General features: G+C 45.5%; 1 protein-coding gene across 1 annotated transcript in view; it reads left to right on the forward strand.

Annotated features, from left to right (window-relative positions):
- Nucleotides 1-6,148: 6,148 nt before the first annotated feature.
- b3gat2 (beta-1,3-glucuronyltransferase 2 (glucuronosyltransferase S)) overlaps nt 6,149-24,879 on the forward strand; it is a gene marked incomplete at both ends in the record, with an annotated part of 31,854 nt that continues 13,123 nt past the window's right edge. Inside the window, 2 exons of the mRNA XM_080016717.1 lie at nt 6,149-6,670; nt 20,573-20,717. Of these exons, the coding sequence (XP_079872843.1) occupies nt 6,149-6,670; nt 20,573-20,717 (667 nt within the window). The remainder of the gene's footprint in view (nt 6,671-20,572; nt 20,718-24,879) is intronic.

The raw sequence follows: 24,879 nt of genomic DNA on the forward strand, positions 1-24,879 counted from the left end.
ATTTTTAGATTCATTTTGTGTTTTTGTTTATTTGCACTTTAATGAGGTAAAATTAGTCCTTCTTCCACCACTTATTATGTTATATTACTGACGATATCTATCCATCCATCCATATGTGCAGTTTATGAAATATACTGCATGCGGGGGATAAACTAATTACGTAGACATTGCCATTTAAGTAGAGAATTTCACATGAAACAGACTTTATGCCCTAAATCCAGATGCTCAAACTGCAGCATTCACCATTAGTAAAACGCTCACAGTCACATGTTTCCATGCATTCACACTTCCTCCTCAGCCCCGTGCACTCGATGCATGGAAACCAGAACAAGTGAGCACCCGGCGCACACTTTAAATCACACCGTCTCTGCGGAGGGGGGAAGTCTCCCTCTGTTATGCAAATCAGGTTGAATATCGCCAGCGATTCAAGGTTAGCCAAACGGCAGTTTGTTTGGTTGCTGGGAGCCCTCCAGACTTCCTCTCGCGTCCTGGCCGGCCGAGCGCTGGCAGCGGCAACAGCCGTCAATGTCATCGCACAGGTGGCGCTGGCTGACACTTGCACAGTGTTGTTACGTCAGTCCCAGCCTTTTGTCCCATGTAAATAAAGAGAGAGACCCACACACACACACACACACACACACACAGACACACACACACACACACACACACACACACACAAGATGTTCGTGGAGCGAGCTGTACATGAATGCCATAGAGAGCATGGATGTTTTCTTTGCTTTTAACTAAAGTTAGACTAGACTAGAATAGAATAAACTCCACTCGCCAGTAGATCCGGCAGATCCTCTTCCAGCTGCAAGGGGAATAGCGACTCAGAGCAGCGTTTCACTTTTTTAGTATTTAGGAATTGATAATTGGTGGGTGCCAGATGACCCGAGCGGACCTACTTGGCTCATTCTCTGTAAGCCCTTCGTCATACGGAGCAATACCACGGGGTGCTTTGAAGGACAGTTGCAGAATGTTAAAATCAACAGGAGGCCGTTGCAGTGATCTAAGAATGTTTGAGCACTGTTGAGCTTCAGGAAGGTCTGGAACCTCCAGGTGCTTATATCTGCAGGACTAACAGATTAATCTGCGTAGTAATGGAAACATATGCCACGTTTTTGCATGACCTGATTAAGCAAGTAATGTAAGCTACAATGACTAAGTATGTGAGCGTGTGAAGATTGAATTAAATGGGCACTCGTATTGGTGGGACGGCCGACGCTACAGTACATCAAACTTCAAACTGGGTAAAAAAAAAATCTACCAGGACATCAGGCCAAAACATATTTCTATGCGAAGAGTGAGAATTTGTCTTTGTATAGAAATGATGCGAGACCTGAGACTCTGCCGCCGATTGAAATTCATCAAGTGCACGCGTGATGCTGAGATAATCATTGAGGTGCTTGTAAACAACTCTCTCAATAACCTTATTCAGAGGTGGAAGATTAGAAATTAGCTTGTCGTTGCAGACTTTGGAAGGATCAAGATTGCGCTCCTTACAAACTATTGTCTAGTAATTGCAGTCTTGAAATAATTAAGGCAAAACACCCGATTGCAAACAATATTAAGAAGTACATCAGAGAGACAAAGCGTAAGATGGGAGCGCATTGAGAACGCAGCCGCAGGGTCTGATCGGCTGCATAATGTTAAGCTCCACGGAGATGGCAATTAAAAACATTACTCATGGTGTTCTTCGGGGGTCGTTCTGTTTTTAAGAGGCTACGGGAGACAATGGCCTTGTGGCGCTCCCTTTTTTGAGCTCCTTATTACATCACTGTCTCTCCCAGGAGCTTGTTGCTCACCGGAATACATTTCGGTATTTAACAGTGCACCCCAGCCGAAGAAAATTGCCCAAATGGTCGACACAGGGCGAACGAGGATCAAGTCACTTTTGAGAGGATGTCGCGGAACAAGTCTGCACAGTAGCATTAGCAGCAACGTAGGTATCGTATTATGCCTCCTCGCGTGTTGAAATTTGGACGAAAATCTTACTGCATTTGTGCGTAAAAAGCTGGGGGAAAAGGGGAGGGGGGGGGGGGGCGATTTATACCAAAAGAGATATTTATGCCATACTTACTTGCATGAATGAAGATGAACAGGGGTTTTAAAAAGGTGCTTGACGGACAATCTGTCGATGCTGACGATCATATCAAATCAACAGTCACGCAGCTGTGAACGGGGGGCCCTTCTGGGACGCGTCTTAATTGAGAGAGCGAGAGAGTCAGAAAGAGCGACAGAGAGAGAGAGAGAGAGAGAGAGAGAGAGAGAGATTGGGAGGGAGAAAGAGAAAGAGAGGAGTTAGCGTACGCAGGCAGTGAATGTGGGGAGAAAAAAAAAAGGGTGGTGATCAAGTGAGAGGGTGCCGGGGTGCGCTGTAAAGAGGATGACACAGATGGAGGTGGCAGAAGGCGACTGATTGGGAGACGGTGAGAGGCTATTATATATATATATCCCCCCCTATTTCAAATTTTAATAACGAAGGAAATAACAAAGACATTCCCGGAAAAAAATTGTTTTCCCGCAGTTCAGAGGTGAGGTGATTCAATAAACCACTGCGTTGGCTCACTATGCTATGGAACGCAGAGAGGTGAAGCTAAAAAAACGCCCCGGTATGTTTGTAAATAACAGCTTTAAATGTAATCACAGTTTTGAGTTTTGCGATTGGTGGCTCCTTGACTTGACCAAAATAGCAATTACCGTTGTTGAAAAAACACCAGGTTCCTTTTCTCGGGAATTTGGAGCCGAACCAGAGCTGCCGAATGAACGCGGAGGATGTGGACCCTCCACTAATGGGTTATTAGAATGTTCATGGCTGGTCGAGGGATGATGTCATCAAACGGAGACCCGAAAAACCGCCAAGCCGTCGATCCCCACCCCACCCCGTTGCAGGAGAATCTTAACCTCCAATCTCCATAAAGTGAGACAGAAAGTTATTTCTATGCTAATGGTGTTGGCAAAATGCATTTTGATCGGGTCACCCGGTCTGTCGAGCGGATTTGAATTGTCTCCTCCGAATTGAATTGAACTCTGAATTATCATATAATTGCATTTCAGGGCGGAGTGATGTATGCGCACGTTGGGCGGCAGTTAGCGGGTCGTGGCATTTGTGCACCGGCTCTCATCAGTCCAAAAAACACTGGGGGATGTTTCCCAGCCAGTGAACATTAATTTTCATCCAAAAAACCCCGCCCCATCGGTCCCCATCTTCTGCACACTGGTTCAGCCATCCCTGCTCTTTAAAAAAAAAAAAAAACAACCTCTCTCGTTCTTTCACATTCTGTCTGGTTCTCCTCTGTACGCTGTGTTGAAAGGCATGTCAGTGAGGTGCCCGCGGGGGTTAAAGCACTTCATGCCAACTGGAATGGGCCATCACACATGCTCAAAAACACACAAACACATACGCATTCACACACACACGCACGCACACACACACAAACACACGCACGCATGCACACACACACGCACACACACACACGCACACACCTGCGAACATAAATGCATGCAAGCATATACATTGTGTTCCCTAGCAATTATTTTTCTACCCTTGTATTTGGCATTGAAACCTCTCTCGCTCCCCTCTCTCTCTTACTCCATCTCACGCTGCCTGTCTCTGTGTGTATGTTTGCTTTTCACTGTACAGTATGTTTAGAGTATATTTGCATGTATCTTTGATGCTTTTGCCCGGTGTGCTGCCTGTTTTGCAGTGTGCACCTCTGCAGTATATACCGTTACACTATATACTGTATACTGTATATACACACCGTAGGCCTACTGTATATATATACAGAAGTAAGAACAATATATATTTATATATATATATATATATATATATATATATATATATATATATTTATCGTCCTTCAAATCTAATTCCAACGGAAGTGGAGGCATCAGCAGTTACATTAAGTCCGCAGGGTCTGGGAATGATGCTGTAGGTCATTTGATTTATTTTCACTTCAAAAGATCATCACGATTCTGAATGAAGGAGCGACATGATGGCAAGGCCACAGTGGAGGGTGAGAGGACATGTTTGAAGCCTGCTGCAGAGGGACGGGGGATTTTTGAAGGATGATTGGGTTGCGACAACTTGCGACTATCCAAAATAACATCCATTGTGCATCTCTGGCTCTATTCTGCCGAGAGGCAGACACACAAACAAAACATACAAGGCTAATGTGTGGAACAACTCTTGAGACATTGTGCGCAGTAGGACCGGGAGATGAGAGCATCCTTTGACAGCTTCATGCAGGTAACTTCTTTTGACTGACATGTTTGATGACCTCACAGGAGGAGGGGGTGACTCAAGATGTTATGATGATTAATAGCAGCCAGAATTTGGTGGAGGGCGGTGGGGGGTGCATGACATCACATCGTGGTCACAGCAGGAGATTTTTTTAATGTTCTGCTGACAGTTGACAGAAATAATAATAATAATAATAATAATAATAATAATAATAATAATAATAATAATAATGAAGCAAAAAATATAATAGTAATTGATAATACAATAATAACACGGTTTAGCATGGTCAATGAAGTAAGTGGTCAATGATCAATACACTTTAGTTCAGACTGATGCTAAAAAGAGACCTGCCATCTGTGAATAATGGCCATCCATAACCCAAGATTAAACAAATGGCTCATTACTCTTCCTTAGCTGCTATAATATCTAAATGATCCCATTCACAGGGACAATTTTGCTCGGCGATTCATCTTTGGATCACTTTTAAATAGTTGATTGTGGGGTGAACATATGGGGGGGACATGCAATCAAAGTCGATAAAGCATAGCGCTATAGCATTGGAATGGGCCCTATTCAAACATGTGCCTTCATTGTCGCATTCACTTTACACAGTATAAGTGTTTTATGACTGAGTGAGCCCATTTCTCGGTTTTCAAACCAAATTAACTGGCATGAGATTGATTTTAGACATGAATGGGATGTAGTTGGGAGCCAGTGTCGCCCGGTAAGTTCAAGTGCCAGACTTTAAAGCTTGATTGTATTTTTTTTTGCCACTGAAAGCACAAATGCTCATTTAAAGTTGTAATCCGTAAGATTATTTGGTTAAAAGGGAAATCTCATGTTTCACACATTTTTCATCAGATGGTGCTTTTTAAGAAACAACGATTCAATGTATTGGTGTTATGAATGTGCTCCCCTATACCGTATATGCAGTTTCCATTGTTTGGCGGTGGGGTCCGTCTTGCCAAGAAAGCAAAGGCCGGGCACGCATGCGCAAGAGGGCAGCCACAGTAAATTTGACGAGGCAGTGTAGCTAGTGGTGGTCATTAAAGCCTAGATATGGTAAATATTCCCCCCAAAAATCCCCACCCCCTCAAGTGACATATAATAATAACACAAATAATGATAACGATAATGATAATGATAATGATGATGATGATGATAACAATAATAATAATCATAATCATAATAATAATAACTATTATTATTATGATAGTTATGATAATGATTATTATGGAAAAAGCAAACGGCTGAAGCAACGACCGTTCTCCCTCAGCTGGGTTTATCCTCAGCGGACACTGATGGGTTTCTCTCACAACCTAACAAAGCCCTCTCTCCCTCACCCCCTCCCCTCTCTTCCTCTCTCCCCCCCTCCGCCCCCCCCCCCTCTCTCTCTCTTTGACTGTCTCTCCATCCCTCCCTCTCTCCCATGGCTCATTTCCCCATCCCAGCTCTCCTCCTCCAGCCTTCTCTCAGCGCTCTCTGCACCTGCTCCGCTCACACCGACTCGCAGCAGAGGCTCCATCCCGGGCGGAGGTGCCTCACCGCCGGCGCGTACCGGGACCACGGACCGCTGGGGTGGCGCGGGAGGAGGGCTGCGTGCGTGTGCGTCGGAGGGGTGCACTCGGGTCCTATCCGAGAGGGGAACGGCGTGAGGGCGGAGGGAACAAATAAGAAGAAGGCACGGTCCCACCGGGGACGGGGATGTGAGAGTTTATCCCAAGAGAGGGATTTGAGATGAGGGCTTGACTCCCGCAAGTTTGATGCCGCTATTGGAGCCCCTCGGGAAGGAGAGTCTCTAGAGGTCTCTCAGCACCGTGGGATGCGCCGCTGCTGCTGGATGGACGCACTGAACCGGAGGGCGCAACGCTCGGACCGTTCTCCAGCAACTCCAACTTCGCCATGAAATCGGTGCTGTTCAGCCGCTTCTTCATCCTCCTGCCGTGGGTCCTCATCGTCATCATCATGATCGACATCGACACGAAGCGGACTGTTCGGACCCCGGCGCGGGCGGCGACCGGTCGGGGCGCCCGGGCGGCTCGCACCGGCGCGCCGGGCGCGAACCGGTCCGCGCTCCCTGTCATCCACGCCATCACCCCGACCTACACCCGGCCGGTGCAGAAGGCGGAGCTCACCCGGCTGGCCACCGCCTTCCGCCAGGTGCCCGGGTTCCACTGGGTGGTGGTGGAGGACGCGACGACGCGCACGGAGCTGGTGGCGCGCTTCCTCGCCCGCTCCGGGGTGTCGCACACTCACCTGAACGTGTTCACGCCGCGCCGCTTCAAGCGCGCCGGGATGCCCCGGGCCACCGAGCAGCGCAACGCGGCGCTCACCTGGCTGAGGCAGCACCGCAGCCGGCGGGACGCGGGGGTGGTGTTCTTCGCGGACGATGATAACACCTACAGCGTGGAACTGTTCGAAGAGGTAGGAGGAACTTATAATAATAATAATAATAATAATAATAATAATAATAATAATAACAACAACAACAACAACAACAACAACAACAACAACAATAATAATAAGAAGAAGAATAATCATCATCATCATCATCATCATCATCATAATAGTTCATAATATTGGAAAACATAACTACACACAGATTAGCTGCTTTTGTTTGGGTGAGGTCCACACCTTTGTATGTCCTTGTCCTTTGAGGAGGACGGCTGAGACGTAGTAGGCCATTTGGCACTTCGTCCAGGGGCTGCCACTCTGGATCAGCATGTTGGTGGCTCAACGCTGTGGATCAGTCCTAATTTAATCGTCTTGTAATATTAGACTACACCCCTCCGGTTAACACAGAGATTAATTATACTGGTTGGAAAGGGCACACACATATTCTTCTTCCTGTGTTGGCTAAAAACACAGATGCATGCTTGCGAGGGACAGAAAATATCCTAAATTACACGTTTCTGTCACAATACAAGGTTCCAGTTTATTGAAAGTACCAAAGACAACCGTATGACATATTGCAAATATAATGAAGATCGCTCAACTTCCAACATGACAGCCCAATTCATCACATTCAAATTTCATAATCCGAAGAATAAGAACCTACAATCTGACTTGTAATCAATACGGAAAGAAATCACTTAGCTCATGCATCTCTGAGGATTATCCCGCTCCATCGCCGCATTCCTCAGGTCTGCCCTCACCCATGCACAGAGTCATGGTGGCAGAGCAGTGGTTTAGTGCTTCCGCACATTTTGATTTGTTGATAGCTGCGTACTGTGTCCATGTCCATTTCATTAGCCTGCGCCTCCTCTATGTAGGTAATGGCCTGTCATCGAGAGAAAATAGGCTGCCAAGCAGCGGTAATAACCTGCAGGTGAGTAAGCCTCATGGCTCTGCCACAAAATAAATTATTTTCATCCTGGGAAATTGAGAAGAAAAATGGAAAGCAACCATTTTTTATCTCCTCATCCACCTGTCTGGCAATCGACCGATCTACCGACACGACCTGCTACTTACAAACTTAGCAATCAATCGATCTATTAAACCATATCCTTTCCCTCCTCTGGGTTGTTTGATTACTTCAGGGCAGTTGCCCAAGCTTTTGGTTGCTTTCAGGTCGTGGGCGAAAACCCACTGCAGAGTAATAGGCCAAATCGGTAACCGGCTCCCCCCTCATGAAAAAAAAAAACGCTTGTCGGGGTAGGAAATGTTTAACAAGCCACCCAAGAAAAGGTCTCTTTCTCTAAGACAAGTTGAGTTGGTGGGAGAAGCCAGGTGGAAAGGAAAACTCGTGCACGCAGAAAGATAAGGGGTGTATTCTGTGTCCTACACATCAGTCAGAGGTCTCAGCAGTTTATTATGCACGCAACACATTGTAGCCGGTGCCTTTCCTGAATGCCAATAGGGCGTCGGTCAATGGAACACTGCTTGGTTAATGACCTCGGCACAGTTATGTGGTGCCCCTGATACCCAACAAGCACACACACACACACACACACGCACACACACACACACACACACACACACACACACACACACACACACACACACACACACACACACACACACACACACACGTACACATGCATACCTCACATACAGTAGTCACTTTTGCTGCCATTAGTTTTTGAACATATTCTGCCTTTGGGCCTTCCTGTGAAATGCAATGACAGCAATGCTGTGGTGTCTTTGGACATTTGAAAGGGCACAGCAGGTACCAGGGGTGGAATTTTTTTGACCACTCGAGTCAGAATTGGTATGTCTTTTTTCCCCCAGAGATATACAGTATATTATCAGATAAGAAAAAGAGGCCGTCTTTTCAGCAGCATACCTTAAGGAGTTCACACAGTGGACAGCATGTTGGAATTTTTGCATGTTTTTTTAACTTTTAACCTGATTGGGTTGACCTCGAGCCAAGGCGGCAGGACTTTGGTCATAGCATGTCCATGGATATCTTTCATTTATTTATCATTTCTTCATTCTCTAGTTTTATTATAGAGCTTTAATAGTGTGAACTCCATCTGTCCTCAATGTTCTGCAATCAGTCTGCATTTTTTTGTTGTTGTTTTTTTAGGAGGTAGCCAGTCGAGGCTTTGCAGTAAATTCAGCTTCACGCTGAGCACAATTGATTCTGCATGTCTCTACAGAAGCACATCAGGGTGCAACTTTGATGTAACAAGAAAAAAAAAAATACTTCTGTGGAAAACACATAATTGACCAATGAAATTAATTGGCAATATAGTTTCTATGTGGCAAGTTTTCCAAATGTGGCAGCCTTTTGATTCATCATAATCGGTCTGATTTAACATAATCCTATGATATGATTGAGGGATAACTGGGATGCATGTGGATTTATATATTGGAAGAATTGCAAACTTGGCAAATTTTACACTCTTTAATTTAATTCTAAACTTTAATTCTAAAGCGATCAAATGAAGTGGAGGCCCATTGATTGTGCCTTTCTTGAAAAAAACATTCAGCAAACACTGATATTTGAAGTCAGACTGCACGCAATATTTGGAAATCTATGTCTATGTCTATACTGGACATTTTATATCAACAGATTCTACAGTGTCATGAAAGTTTAGCATAGCCTACATACATTCCACTCCGCCGAGCAGTTTGAATCTTGCTGTCAAATTGTCATCAGTATGTCGCGCGGCATCTCAGTAAAGCAAGATCCATGTGCATTATTGTACAAACCCGATCAAATGGGTCCGGGAGCTAAAAAGCCGACGGTGAAGACCGAGGCCGCCACAAAGACAACTTTAGAAAGATGAAGGGGCTGAGTGGAGAACAGATGGGGAGAAAGAAAATTCAATTTAATCAAAAACCCACCGTGGGCAAATTACCATAATTACATAGTGTAGTGGGGAAGGATGGGGTGTGATGGGGGACGCGGTGTGGGGGTGTCGATCTCGGGGAAAAGTGAGACAGGCAGAGAAGGAACCAACCTCTGCCGGAGAGTGACGAAATGAAACGTTTCTGTCTCTTGAGTCAGTGGGAGGATGAAGAGAAAGGAGCGGATGGGGACAGAGGAAGGCTGAGCGGTGGGGTGTAACAGAGGCATTCCGGCTGCCTGAGAGCTGCAATAAGCTCGGCACAAACAGCCCCCTGATCCCACACGCGGTTTCGTCTTTCCGACACAGTCCTGTAGTGTGGGCAGACCACCAACTCGAGACTTTTTGGGGCCGACGATCGGGCGACGATTCTCATCAAGGATCGTCGGGGCTCTGTCCCGATGAGGTTTGCGGCATCGCGGTGTTAGTCCATCAACAGCCAAAGAAGGAGCCAAACTCCTTCTCTCAAGCTTTTGCTTTTGTCCAGCCGTGGCGATATCTTTCGGCCGACCGCGGCCCGCCGGGATGATGGTGACCCATTTGGATGGCAGGCTGAAGCTGTTCTCTCACTACGGGTTCCAAAGCTACGGCTTCGGTTCCAAAGATTCTAATGTCAATCCTTCGGGCTGAAGGTCGAGGTTAAAAAAAACCCACAAAGCCTCCCTTTAAGTTGCATTTTTCCACAACAGCCGAGATAAGACACCGGTAAGGGTGGGGTGGTAGCGGGGTGCGGTGGGTAGAGATAAATCGCAGCGAAAACACAACACAGTGGAGATCATCCGTTGGGTGGTGTAACAGCGCTTTTTGGCACCTAGTTGGAGAGGATTGTTTTGTATGACACACACACAGTGTGTCCTGACCTTTAGTATTAGTGTCCTATTTGTGAGGAAGGTTAATTTCAAATATCGTCTCGTCGATTCTGTTGCAACAATAAGCGCCATTGACATGTTAATCCCTTTAAGAACACCTATAACAGTCTTTCACGGTGTGGGCTCCGAGAAAATCCACTTCTACAATCCATGGATTTCAAAGTGAATCGAGTTAACCCCAGAGAGACCCCTGCTCCCCTCTCCCCTCCCTCTGCTGGCCTGCCAATCCTCATTGGCATTTCCACCTTCCGCCTCTCTCTTTCTCTCTCTCCCACTTCACCGCGACAGTGTAGAGTCGGTGACCTCCACTCTGACTTCCATTCCGCTCCGCTACAGCCCCACCCAGCGTGTTGAATTGTGTTTTTGCACAAAATGTACCGTGCGCCGCAGGAACCCGAATACCCTCACATAGTGCGCGCGTGCGTGCGCGTACACACACACACACACGCACACACACACACACACACACACACACACACACACACACACACACACACGACCATGACCTCTCATTGTTTTTCTCTGGCCATCCCACTGAAGCCACTGGGCGCCCAGCCTGCACCAGTACCATGCTCCATTGCATGGACAGGCAGCCGTGGAGCCTCCAGTGCGCAGGTTTTCGCCCGCGTTACCGATGACGACACCAAGTGATTTCAATGAAGAGCTCCACCCTCTTGCGCTAATCACTGAAATCAGCTGCTTTGGTGATTGAGTTGAATGGGAGCCTGAATAGTCTTGGCACTCCATAGCACACGGCTGCGCCAATCTCCGCTCTGTTGCGTCACCATTTCATTTCATCATTACCACCCCCCCACCCCCCCAACCCCCCGACACACTAATTTCATTCATTCATTCTCTCGCCCGCTCATTTTCCCGCTGTCTCTTTCCCTCCATTCTCCTCCGTCATGCATATTAATAAGGCACAAATAAAAAAAAATAACACGTGATTAAAATCAGACCATGGCCCTGTAACCGCCCGTGCACTTGTCTTTAAAAAAACGCCTCAATGATCAGTGGCGGTGTCGGGGGAGGAAACCGGCCCATCAATTATGAATTTCATATAGTATTATCATGAAGAATCTTCACCCTGTCTATCTTTTTTGCGAAAAAGGTAGGTTAAGACCCCGCTATATCACCCGCAGAGCCTGCGCGCTGCATAGGATCCGCTGTCCGGGAGTCCAATGAAATGCAAATGCACCCAGCGTCTTATTTGTCACCCACGCTATTCTTTTGTTTACTCATAAATGGCATGCATTACTGACTGTACTGCAGGGGCAGTCATTTGTCAGGACTTCGGGGTTGTCACACACCCGGTCGCATCCGAAATGATTTTACATCTGAGGTGATGATGAATTATTTGTTATCTTAGCGCGGCGTCTGCTGCTGGTGAAGATATCCATTTTGATAATGAGACAGGGGCCTCAGAGACGTCTTAAAGCGCGACTCCGTCCGCCCGGGAGGCTCAGCCGTTCCGGCCCCGAGCAGACATCACGTGTAATGTTTGAAAAAGGACAAGGGTTCAGGGAACTGTCAGGCGGCAATGCGGGGTGTCGAGACGCGGCGGGGTCCTCAGGCGCACGGGGTCGAAAGGTCAAGCTGAGTCCACCCGGAAAGTGGTTTGCCGCGCGATGGGAGTCCTGGAAAATGACATTCGAGAACGGGGAAGTTATTGAATTGGGGAGAATTGTTCAATTTGGTGTTTGCCGACCGCCAAGGTCACAAGCATCTGTAAACACAGGCCTACGTCCTGACATAAATACATGTATCTCCATCCTTTGTTCAAAGGCACTGGGAGCCCGGTTTGGATTTAAACCCGGGGCCCCCCCACATGTGCATCTCGGAACGTTGGATCACAGTTTGATCACCGTTGTTTGTATCGATTAGCTTTTAGCTTTTCACAAAACCCACTGCCTTGTGGTTCCCGTTGTACATGCAAACGACCTGATCACACATCCCATAGAACGCGCTTGTTCTGCGGTAGAGAAAGACACACATTACGTGTGTTCCTGATGGATGCGGCCATCGCCTCAACGCTCGGCCCTTCGACACCCGTTTGGTCATAACATGTATACAACGGACATAAGACTCCTTCATGCTGTATTAGATACTATTATATTAATAATGTATTAATAATATCTTGCCGGATGCCTATAAATATTAAATATTTGTTGCCACTAAGAAGGAGACCTCTGTCGAGTTTTACACCAAAGTAGTTTTATTGTACTGACATTTCTTGATTTACGAACCATGAAATATACCCCTATCTGGAAAAAAAGAGAGAGAAACTCCCCCTAGGGAGCTCTTTAAGAGAGCTTCAGTTTTTTGTTTTTTTTCTGTGCCCCCAAAATTCCTTTTTCTTTGATGCAGCTGCGTCTTGGGAAGTTTGAAAAGTTTGAGAATTATAGTTACAGGCGTCTGTTTCTTTGGTTTTCTTTCTTTGGTCATTGGAATAAAAACATTCGGAATAAGAAAATTATTCTGGGGGATCCACAGAACTCGTTCTCCTTGTCCAGAGGCGAGACTTGGTATATTTCTCAGGGGTAGTTTATTCAACGGGTTTCAGCCGCTACATGTTTGTTTCCTTTACGAGGAAAATTTAATAATTTTAGCTTTTTGTGAAGAGAATTGCATTTGAAGTCCATTAACCCTGACTCCCCACCCGACCACCCCCCCAAAAAAAAGCCTTATTAAGGTTCTTGTCAATTTTTCAGTGAATTAAATTCTGCAGCGCACTTTCTGTTCATATCGTAGTATTGAAGCGCACCCTCCATAAACATCGTACCCCCCCCGCCCCCATCTTTTCGCTGTCAAACTGAGTTTCAATCTATCATGTCGGCGGTGGAGAAAATTCAATTTGGCCGCGTAAAAACAATAACTTCGGCGGAGATAGTCTGCGCGAACGTCAGACGCGGACAGATGTCGTTCAGGTTGCGGAGGCAGGCTCCTCCTCTGCACTGCACAGAGCCAGGCTTTAATGAAGCTTTAAACCACAGGCGTCGTTTCTCAATCTGCTCACGCGCACTCCGAGCGCTACGCGGAGCAGCGTTTGTCGTCCTAAAAGCAAAAAGAAATCCTTAATTCACTCTCGGTTTCATAGAGCGTCTTGCGCATTTATTCAAGGTATTCTTCCCGAGTGTGAAACTGCACTCGGGGGGGGGGGGGGAGCGAGTGTTTAGAAAGGAGATAATTAGCAGTCAAACTTGGTCTTACGCGCTAAAAAAGCCAAAATAACGATTTGCTTTCCAGGAACGATCTGGGACCCGTCGCGCCGCCTGGATTTCCCTCTTACCTCCCTTCCCGTCTTTCTTTCTTTCTCCATTGCCCCTTCCCACTCACACTCTCCTCCTCTGTTTTTTTTTTTTTTTTTTTTTTTAACAAGTCAGTTATTTTAGAAATGACCTGAGAGAGAGAGAGAGAGAGAGAGAGAGAGAGAGAGAGAGAGAGAGAGAGAGAGTAGCAGCCAGTGGGGGAGAGGAACGAGGGTTTGAGCGTGGCACAGGCAGCTCGAGTGGGTTAGCTCAGGGGGCAACGCCATTTAAAGCGGCGTGGAGCTTCAAAGCTGCATGCATCGCTCAGAGGCTTGTTAGACACTCGTAATGGGCGGAGGGAATAGTGTGTTTTTGGAAGGTCAGACCAAACTCACTCTCATCACCTCACCGGCCTCATTTCCATTACAATACATCCCCAGTGTACAACATGAGTTGTATACATATACATATATATATATATATATATATATATATATATATATATATATATATATATATATATAAAAATACATATATATACAAATATATATATATATACAAATATATATATATATATATATATATATATATATATATATATATATATATACAGGTACTCCTCACTTAACGACCGAGTTCCGTTTCTAGGACCAGCGAATTGGTCGATAAGTGAGGACCCGTGTTATTTCACGGTAAGGGACGTGGCCATTGTGAATGTAGTGAATACTGACAGACTGTGGAAAAGGGACTGAGAACGAGAGATGAGATGTATACAGTGTATATAGTATAAATAGTATATATAGTGTATATAATATATATAGTGTATATAGTGTATATAGTGTATAAAGGGTGATGCGCAGTGAGATGCTTGACACTGAGACTACACATATATATATATATATATACACACACACCGATCAGCCACAACATTAAAACCACCACTAATAACCACTCTACCACTAGTGTTGCTCCGCCTCGAGCCGCCAAAACAGCTCTGTTCTGTGGAGGCATGGGCTCCACAAGACCTCTGAAGGTGTCCGGTGGTATCTGGCACCAAGACGTTAGCAGCAGATCCTTTAAGTCCTGGAAGGTGTGAGGTGGGGCCCCCATGGATCAGGCTTGTTGTTCTAGCACATCACACAGATGCTGGATGGGATCGGACCCTAACCCGGAATATCCACATGATGTAGAAGAAAACATGATTCATCAGACCAGGCCACCTTCTTCCATTGCTCCATGGTCCAGTTCTGACGCTCAAATGCCCGTTGTAGGCACTTTCTGTGGTGGACAGGGGTCAGCGTGGGCATTCTGACATGTCTGCAGCTACACAGCCCCAAACGCAGCAAGCTGTGATGCACTGTGTTCTGACACCTTTCTATCATAGCAGCATGAAGTTTTTCAGCAATTTGTGCTGCAGTAGCTCTTCTGTTGAATTGGACCAGACGGGCTAGACTTCGCTCCCAAAGTGCATCAGTGAGCCTTGGGTGCCCATGACCCTGTCACAGGTTCACCGGTTGTCCTTCCTTGGATCACTTTTGGTCGGTGCTAACCACTGCGTACATGGAACACCCCACAAAACCTGCTGTTTGGGAAATGCTGTGACCCAGTTGTCAAGCCATCACAATTTGGTACTTGTCAAAGTCACTCAGATTCTTACAATTGCCCATTTTTCCTGCTTCCAACACATCAACTTCAATAACTGACTGTTCACTTGCTGCCTATTATATCCCACCTCTTGACAAGTGACATTGGAACGAGATGAGCAATGTTATTCACTTCTTATTCACATCTGGCAGTGGTTTTAATATTGTGGCTGATCAGTGTATATATACTGTATATATACACACACACACACACACACACAAATTTAAGCCTTTTACATGTACAAAATACATTCATAAATAGTTACTGTTATTGAACAAATAAATGGAACAATAACAACACGCAAGCACTTTCATCACTTATGTTAATGCATTGCACAAACTATGATGCATTTATTTAATACGACATATTTTTACACTTTAATATATGTACAGTGAGTACAATCTCACTGTGCACATTTGAGGCCAGGACGCCGATGGTTAACACGCTGCGTCTCACTGATGTGGCTTCTCCGGATTGTTCCGTCGCACTGGGGACCGGCCAGAGGCTGTTTGGGTGCGAGATATGGAGATCCGTCCGAAGGGATGAGGTTCAGGGTGGTCGGAGAACGTGCATTACGCAAAAATATGCAGCGCACGCACACACCCTAACATCAGCCACGAGGACGACAACAGCAACAACAACAACAACAACAACACACGCGCTCAGAAAGTACAATCGCCCGCATCAGAACATTTCCGCCCTTGAGGACAAAGACAGTTTTGTCTCATACACGCAAAAAAAACCAAAACATCTTCACGCCCTCTTTTCTTGACTTCCTGTCCTTTCTTCCTTTGTCTTTCTTTCCAATTTCCCCCACCCATCTACTTCCGTCTCCCATTTATTTCTCTTCCTCCTCCGGCCGCGTGTGAATTCATTCAGTGTGAAAGTGGAAGGCGGCTCCGCCAAACACAGTTTCACTCGTGCTGTATTCAGTTAGTCCCTGAGTGCCGCACTCACCCATTTTCGGATGAACTTGAAGCTCATCAGTCTGTCATGCAGACTGATGCGGGCGTAATGTGATTTGGATGATTTGATTTTGAACGCGTGCCTTTCTCTTACACTTCTCAGGACAGTTTCACGCTCCTCTGGGTTGCCAGTTCCCAGAGTTGTCAGGGTTGCCAGTATACACTAAAAGGCATTTCTCCCTTGTTGCTCTTTTTCTCCTTTTGTTTTCTTTTAACCAACGCACTCATAGAGTTCAGCACAGAGTGCTTTTTTCAGCCCGACCTGCTTGTCTTTGGAGGTGGTTGTGAACTGGAGCGCCTGGAAGAAACCCACGCAAAAAAAGGCCTCTTCTCACAAATATCCCGTTTTCTGCGGTACAAGGTTTGACCGAGGTACTGAGGTCCACCAAGATTTTCTGCGCTGATCGTTTAAGAACACTGGTATTTCCATTGTTTCCATTCCCCAGGGAAACAAGGAGTGGAAACAGACAAAGCGGTGTTTGTAATATAGAGATCTCAGAGGCTCTATTAAAGGAATCAATAGCCTGGACGTGCACAATTCATCAAGTTTCGTCTTTGAAGCCACTGTAAACGTCCGGTGCAGGGATAACAGGGAGAATACGTTGTGCAGTCAGGACCATTTACAAGTTGCATTTTCTTGACAGCTCCACTGACAACTCAGCAGAGCAATGAGAGTGGGCGGGAGGGGAGCTATCTGCTCCTTCCCTTTAGACAACGCCATCCACGTGGGTCAAGGCGCACTCCTTTGGAGACGAGAAAACCCGGGAACGGGGTGACAAGGACACCTCTACGTTTATGGGCACAGTCCTAAACCACCGATCTACAGAGGCCTCCCCAAACAACACAGGAAACAGACTGCAAAATAGAACAATAGTAAAACATGGCAATTTTTAAATTTAAAGGATGTTAAAGTGTAGAGATATTATGTTGCATATTATAATACAGGGCTGTGATGAAAGCTGTTTAAGGTGGAATATACTTCGAACTAGGGTTTGGATTTGTGAAGTGGAACTTTAGTGGAGTGCAAATGATGTCAACTATTTCTTCGGCGGGGGGTTGAGCCATACCATTATGGCTCATACCATTATGCAGCTTCACGGTATGGTCCACTTTAGGAGTCTCTGAAATCGTATTACAAGATTCTTCGGGGCATGAATAAGGGAAATAAATTATAATATTTATTATTACAGGTAAGAAGGATATAGAAATGTTTCCACAGCCCACCGACCTTGTTTTGACCTCTTTTGGGGGGGTCCAAGTCTTAATTAGGGGGGGTCAGACCCCGTAATTCAAACTGTGTGTGCGTGTGCATTGCTCGTCCCACCTCTGCTCGTTCCCTCCCTCCTTCGCTTCGGGTCGTGCGGCTCTCACACTGTTTCACCTGCGATTGCATTTTAAAAAGTCATCCAATGTGACAAGAAACAGGCCGATCGTCCGTTGAGAAAGTCACTCAGCTCGTTGACACAAAACAAAAACAGCTTTGTTTCGTATTTTCCAGGTGATGTGGCCTTTACCTTTGAAACATTACAACTGTCTGATTTCCAAAGGCCTTCACCACATTCCACCTGGAGGGGTTGAAAGGAATCCTCGGTCTTGTCGACCTTCGCGCCAAACTCGAGGCGTGAATATCCTCAGCGCGCGGCAGAATATATTTTTGACTGCGTCGGGGAGTTTTTTAAGGGGAGCTGCCCTGGACTGTCATCTCCCACGCCTCCTCAACGTCACCGTAGGAGGCCGCTCTCTGTTTCGAACCAGCGACTGCATAACTTATCCCTTTGTGGCGGGGTGTCGGGCTGACAGCAGCGATTTCGGGGAGATTTGAAGGATCATTCGGGGAGCATGACGTGGGCGGCTGCAGCGAACGGGAAACTATCACATAAGACGTAATTACATCAATGATCTTAGGACACAATGGAATAATTTGTTTTGGACCGTTGCACCTCATGGGTTGATTGGCAAATAGAGACAGTGGCAGAAAAAAACAACATGGAACTAACCACTAAAACAACAAATTCAACAAAGAATAGATTACGACCGCTAATAACACCGTGAATTGCGCATCATGTCCGATTCACAAAAGATATTGCCCTAATGATGTGGCAGCGCAAACGCGCCCATAAAGTCTTGCTGCTGAATGCGATTTGGCCTTGTTTTGCCAGTGTCTGTCGGGGGACCCCAGGTTTTACTTAGTGGTTTTAGGTTTATGTGCAGTGATAAAACATTAAAATAGTATGAGTTAATCTATAATTAAACGTACCCCTCCCACACAGTTCATTTATCAAATATATATATATATATATATATATATATATATATATATATATAATATATTTTGCTCTACCAAGTTGAGGGCCGCAGCACCCGGAAGGAGCTGTCCATGGTCCTTTACTATGAGGCTCAATGCCATCTGTGGTTCAATGCTAGTTTTGATCACTTTATCGCGATACCCCTTATTTGAAATTCCTCATTGAAATGTTATCCCTGTGCATTTCATAAGCTTCTTCAGTATCTGTCTTATCCCGTTATTGTAATATACACCGACTGACCAAAAAAACCCCCCAAAAAAAACCACTACTCAACTTGAAGAATCTCAGTCGACTGACGGGTTTCTGACTAATGATTCGACTCGTTGACTTTCTGGGGGAGGCCCTAGTTTTTTCATTATCTATTGAGTTTAATAGGAATTATAGAATCGATTTGGTCAACGTTTGTAGCTTTAAAATTTTTTTTGTATAATAAATTATTCAAAGTTTCAACGAGCTGCTTTTGGAGTGTGTTTTGAAAACCACCACGGACTGCTGCCCGTTCCGCTACCTTCAGATGCCGTGACAGTAATAAGAACTATAATAATGATCTCAAAGCATAATTTACAGATCACTGGAAAGTCTGGGCATGACACCTCTTATAAACGCGCTTCAGTTACCACCAGCTCTCTGCAGACAGTAATAACTTCATTCTAACTGGGTGTGGCTATTAGCACCGGTGTTTGTTAATTGGACGTTTTCTGCAATGAGGCTCATTTGCATAAAACTGGGCCAATTTTGCCTCATTTAAATATGTGCAAATAGCACCGGCGCTTGAGACGCTGTCTGCCCGGCAGTGCAGTTAGAGGTGCACTTCACCGTTTGTGGGGGCTTTGAGAATAAGACGCTCGCTTTTTTTTTTTTTGCTATTTGCGCCGGTTTAGCGGCCACACAAAGCCGCGCAATGGCCTCCTGAATTCGCCCTCGAGTCTTCTTTTCATCCGTGATGATTTCCAGTTGTTCCCAGGAAACTTCTCTGCTGCAGCTTCTCATTTGCTTAGATGCAGTCCAATGGTTGTTACCACTTGTTATTGCCACGGCACATTCAAAGTGTAACACATTCAAAGCGTTGTTCTATACTCGGTTCCCATATAACAGCTGTTAGCGTTGATAGATCTTGATATAATTCATCAATTGCACACATGCTTTCCTGTTGGAATATCTGATTCTATCTTTCACTTAATACCTACAAACAGCCCATGGCTGAGAAATAAATTATGTCATTTGTTAAAATTAACCGCTATTACTGGTGTATAAGCAGGTGATTAGTAGTTAAACACTCCATAATACATGAAATTCTCATTTCTTTTCCCAGCATATTACAAAGAAAGGTTATTTCGGGCTACTTCAACACTAGTTCAAGGTGTCATTTGTGATCCGGCTATGAGCTTGGAACAGCAGATTAAGTTGCTGACTCCTTCGTGTTTCTCCCAAGAGAACCATTGCCAAACTCAACCCGGAGATGGAGATGTTACTCTTTCCTTACATTGGCTTCATATCAAATTGAGAATGCATTACCAAATTATTGTGATCACTTACCGTACAGTGCTCTGCACGGTCAGGCATCTCATATATTAATAACTTACTTCATCCCGAAGATGCAAACAGGTCAAAACCCCAAATTGAGGTTTGTTGATTAAAAAACCAAAAGGTGATCGAGACCTTGAAACAGTCGCTCCCAAACTCTGGAACCCATCCGCTCAGCCTGGCTTTTTTGTTTAATTCTGCCTTTGTATTGTGTCCGTAGTTATGTGTCATTTAAATACTTTCCTTTTCTCACCGTTTTAAATGGCTGCCGCAAATTTCCATAAATTACTTTTGGATTCGCTTTTTTAGAACGGTCTAAGCAGTTCCGACACTGAATAGCTATAATTGCTGCGTTGAGACGCGGTTGAAGGCGAGATAATGTGGCTCCACTAAAGCAATAAGAGTGATGACGAAATGAACGAATTACAGCTTTTCACAAACGCCCTGCTTCTCTCCCCCCTTTTTTTGCTGTATAGATGCGCGGCACGAAGGGAGTGTCGGTGTGGCCCGTGGGCTTTGTGGGAGGCCGGGCGTACGAGCGGCCCCTGGTGTCCGGGGGTAAGGTGGTCGGCTGGTACACGGGCTGGAGGCCGGACCGCCCCTTTGCCACCGACATGGCAGGTGAGATGTGACGACACACGACCATGTCAGCGGTTTATGGCGGGAAACACAGCGAGTGCGCGACAAACAGGCCTGCGTTCACCTGGCGCCACGGCGAGCCGCTCAAACACACGCGACCATCTCCAGGCCTGTCTGGCTATATCAACAGTGTTTAGTTACGAAATGGACCTGCAAAACTTTGCCCCCTTAAATCGGACTTGGAATCCTCCCACACGGACTTCTTAACCTCACTGCCGACAGTCGAACCGGAGAAAATGACACCAACCGGGGTAAACTCCCAATGATCGGGAAACAAGGAATTTTGATGAGTAATCAAATTTATCCCCGTCGACCTCAGAATCAGAATCAGAATCAGAATAGTCTTTATTGCCAAGTAAGTTTACACGAACAAGGAATTTGTCTTGGTGTTGAGTGCATACATGAAACATAAATGTTAAACAATAAGTAAAATATTAGTGAAATATAAAAGCATATGTAAACTAAGGCTGTTTTTTTTTTTGTTAATTTTTCTTTTTTTAATAAAGCTGTACAGTTTGTGCAGGAATGTGCAAATGGACATGGACATGCAAAGGACAGACATGGGGACAGACATGGCGCTGGAATTCTCTCAGCAGCCTCCCACCTCCATCGATTCCCATCTCTCGATCTCTCCACTTTCCACCATCTCCATCACCCCCGGCGTTCCCCCGTCACTCCCCGCTGCTTCCTATTGTGCAAGGAACATCATGTCGCCATTTTCTTCAAGAGCTAGACAGACTGCGGCCAGCGCTCCCGAGTTAAAGCCCGAGGACAAAAAAAAAAAAAAATAATAGGATAAGATGCGGAGAAAAGGCCAGAAGAGCGTGGGGGGATGAGTTACATGAATCAGAATGACTGACGGCTTTTCAGAGTGTCGAACGCTTGAGTGCTCGCTGCCTCCACTGCAGCCCGACTCCTTACCGATGTAGTCGTCGACGGCACCTCCTGCCTTTTCCATGGAGGGAGGGACTCAGGGAAGAGATCCTCTGTAGGTTTGGATAACATTGATTCGTTTCCATGGAGGGAAAATAAAATGAATCAAAATAAATACAATTAAATAGAGTCAAATCGATTGGCGCGCCACCAGCGCGTCCCCCCGGCGTAATTTAAGCCAAAAATGTGTTTGCTAGAAGGTGATCCAGGAGCGCAGTTACATTGGATCTTTGCATTTTGACTCGGTGGCCTCAGTCAGAGCTCAGAAAATTCTCAGAGGGGATTTATTATGGCTTTTTTGTGGGTTTTTTTTTCCAAGGCTTAAATGTTTGCCCCATTGGATTTGATTTAAGCACAGTGAAAAAGAGGAACCTGTCCTTTAATGAACAATAGTTATTGTAACATATTGATAAATTCTGTGAGACCTTAACACGGTAGCTCCAGGGCATAATGCTTTCAATTGTGTGTGTGTGTGTGTGTGTGTGCTTGTGTGTGTGCGCGCGTGCGTGCGTGTGTATGTGTGTGTGCGTGCGCGCTTCATAAATCTGTAAGGCAGCAGTTGATTGCCCACTTTTCCACGCCTGCATTACTATATACGTGTCTACTTTTTTGGACACAGAATGGATTATGGATTCGAACGGATGAATATTTTCAGAAATCCTCCAGAATGTTAAATGAGATTACGGGGCACAAGAAAAGGAGATTTTTTTATTTATTTTTTCCCCCACTTCTGTCTGTTCCCCACACGGGACAAGGAGCGGAAGAACGAGCAAAATTTAAATTAAATAGCACCCACACTCACCATTGTGTTTTACTTCAAGGTGGAAAGAATGCACATAATAAGAAAGGAATTTCTTTGTGGTGTTATTTTGCATTTTGGTGGATTTCTGAATATCACTGTGGCGTCCAATAAGTTCCTATGATCAGATCACTTTATATCACTATAGAACCTTGCTTTTTGGTATGAGCAGTTAATAGCCTTTCTCCCGCTGCTTCCTGATAAGCTCTGTATGTAGGACCATCACGGACGTTTCTCCCACAGGGACAGTTAAGCACCATCTAATCTAAACTGCTCTTGTCATCTCCCTTGCACCCTCAGGTCTACTCAAATACGCTGGAAAACAAATGTCTTCCAAATTACTCAACATTAACGTTGAGAAGGAAGAAAAATGTCGATTCCATTTTATTATAATTTTTTTTTTCCTTAAGTCCATTAAACAAAAACTGCCTTGAGCGTCGCGATGGCGAGGCAGAGGATAGAGCGAGCGAGAGAGAGAGAGAGAGAGAGATAGAGTGTGAAAGAGACTGAAATGTCGGACGGTTCAGCGTCTGCCATGTTTGATCTGCACGCGGTGGCTCCTCTTTCTTTTTGAACACAAAAAACCCAGGAAGACATAACTGCTCCGTTTTAAAGCACTGCACCGCTGCCAAATTTGGTTTATTTGGAGTAAATGCTCATCGGGATCATCAGGATTTTTGAAAATGGTCAGAAATGTAAACATTTGACATTTCTGACCATTTTCAAAAATCCTGATGATCCCGATGATGGCTCACTTCTTGATTTTTTAATGTGGTCTCTATTTTTCGGGATTTAGAAAATTAAAATAATATGGCGAGAATCCTTCCTAAAAAGGATTTCCTGGTCCCGCTGACAACCACGGGGGGAAACTTTCTTTGTATTTGTTAGTTCAATGGCATTTCCAGTGGCAGAGTCTCCCTCCATCTTAGATCTCTTTGCTGATATTAGCTATTAGAAAACGGAATCTCATTTCCTGTCCGGTGCAGCAAGCCTAACTCACTATCTGATGTTATAAATTTGTAAGGACTAAATAAAAAAGTCAATTATTCAACCTTGCTCCCCCACATGCCCTATAACAAGTGCAATCTTCCCAGTGCTTACACAGTGGTGCACATTGCTGCAGAGTGCACACAATCACACACACACACACACACACACACAGACACACACGCACACACACACACACACACACACACACAGTTTATAAGAACAACCTGTAAAAAACACGGTTTACAGGGGCACACACTCACACATATAGGTGCTTCATAGAGTCGTGTGGTAAAACCTATAAAAACAAGATTGGTTGGGGTTATGGAGACCTAAAACAGCACTAAAATTGTTGTAGCCATGCGAGTAAATCAGAATATGCATGTAAAATGTTTAAAAATTACAGAAAAAACAGCTTTAAAGCGTCTCAGATTATGAGGACATAATTCTAATGCTGGCGTGTACGCAGGTATTCTGTCCTTTTAAAGCACGCGCACGCGCACGCACACACACACACACACACACACACACACACACACACACACACACACACACACACACACACACACACACACACACACACACACACACACCCAGCTCTGCCCCTGAGTCTAATCTTAATGAAGCCGGGATAACAGGACAGAGCTCCTATTTTCTCTCCGTCTCATCTCTCCCCTAACCAGCCTCCCACCCTCTTCTCCCACCTCGGCTCCCACCTCGGCTCCCTCCCCTACTCTCCCCATCCTCCACAGGAATCTCCCTCCCCTTCCTCTCCCATTTGCGTCTCTTTACCTCCGTCAGCGCTACAGAAGACGGGTGGACACAGCACCACAGCACCATCCCCACCCCCACCTCCACACGCCAACACCGCTATGTAATTGCACTGTCAACGGCCAATGCACACAATTTACCACTCTCACCGTACTGTGTGCAAATTATTTTCGTCTGCATTTATAATGAATGATAATCGACCGACAGAGGGAAGGAAAATAACACCGCCCCATCGTATAACATACTGGGAGTGTACAGTAGGTCTTAGTATTGTATTGCTGTAGACTGCTGCATTGTTAGTAAAAACACTGAAGCTACTATCTGCTGCTCTATCTCATTTAGCCAGAAATAATGGAGCCTGGACAATGACAGCATGGATTACCACTCATCTGTCTGTGTGTGTGTGTGTGTGTGTGTGTGTGTGTGTGTGTGTGTGTGTGTGTGTGTGTGTGTGTGTCTCGTCAAGTGTGTTACACACAAACACACAAACACACACACACACAGGCTCACACACACAGGCTCACACACAAAGCCGAGTCTCTCGGTGTTGAAGTGGTACTTGTGCTCAAGGAGTGTTTTCATGTTTGCAAGAGGGAACACAAAACCACTTAACCCCGCCCCCTCACCCACTGTCCCAGTGCACGAGGCGGACAG

The sequence above is a fragment of the Zeus faber genome (assembly GCF_960531495.2).
Source record: "Zeus faber genome assembly, chromosome: 16".
NCBI classification, from domain to species: domain Eukaryota; kingdom Metazoa; phylum Chordata; class Actinopteri; order Zeiformes; family Zeidae; genus Zeus; species Zeus faber.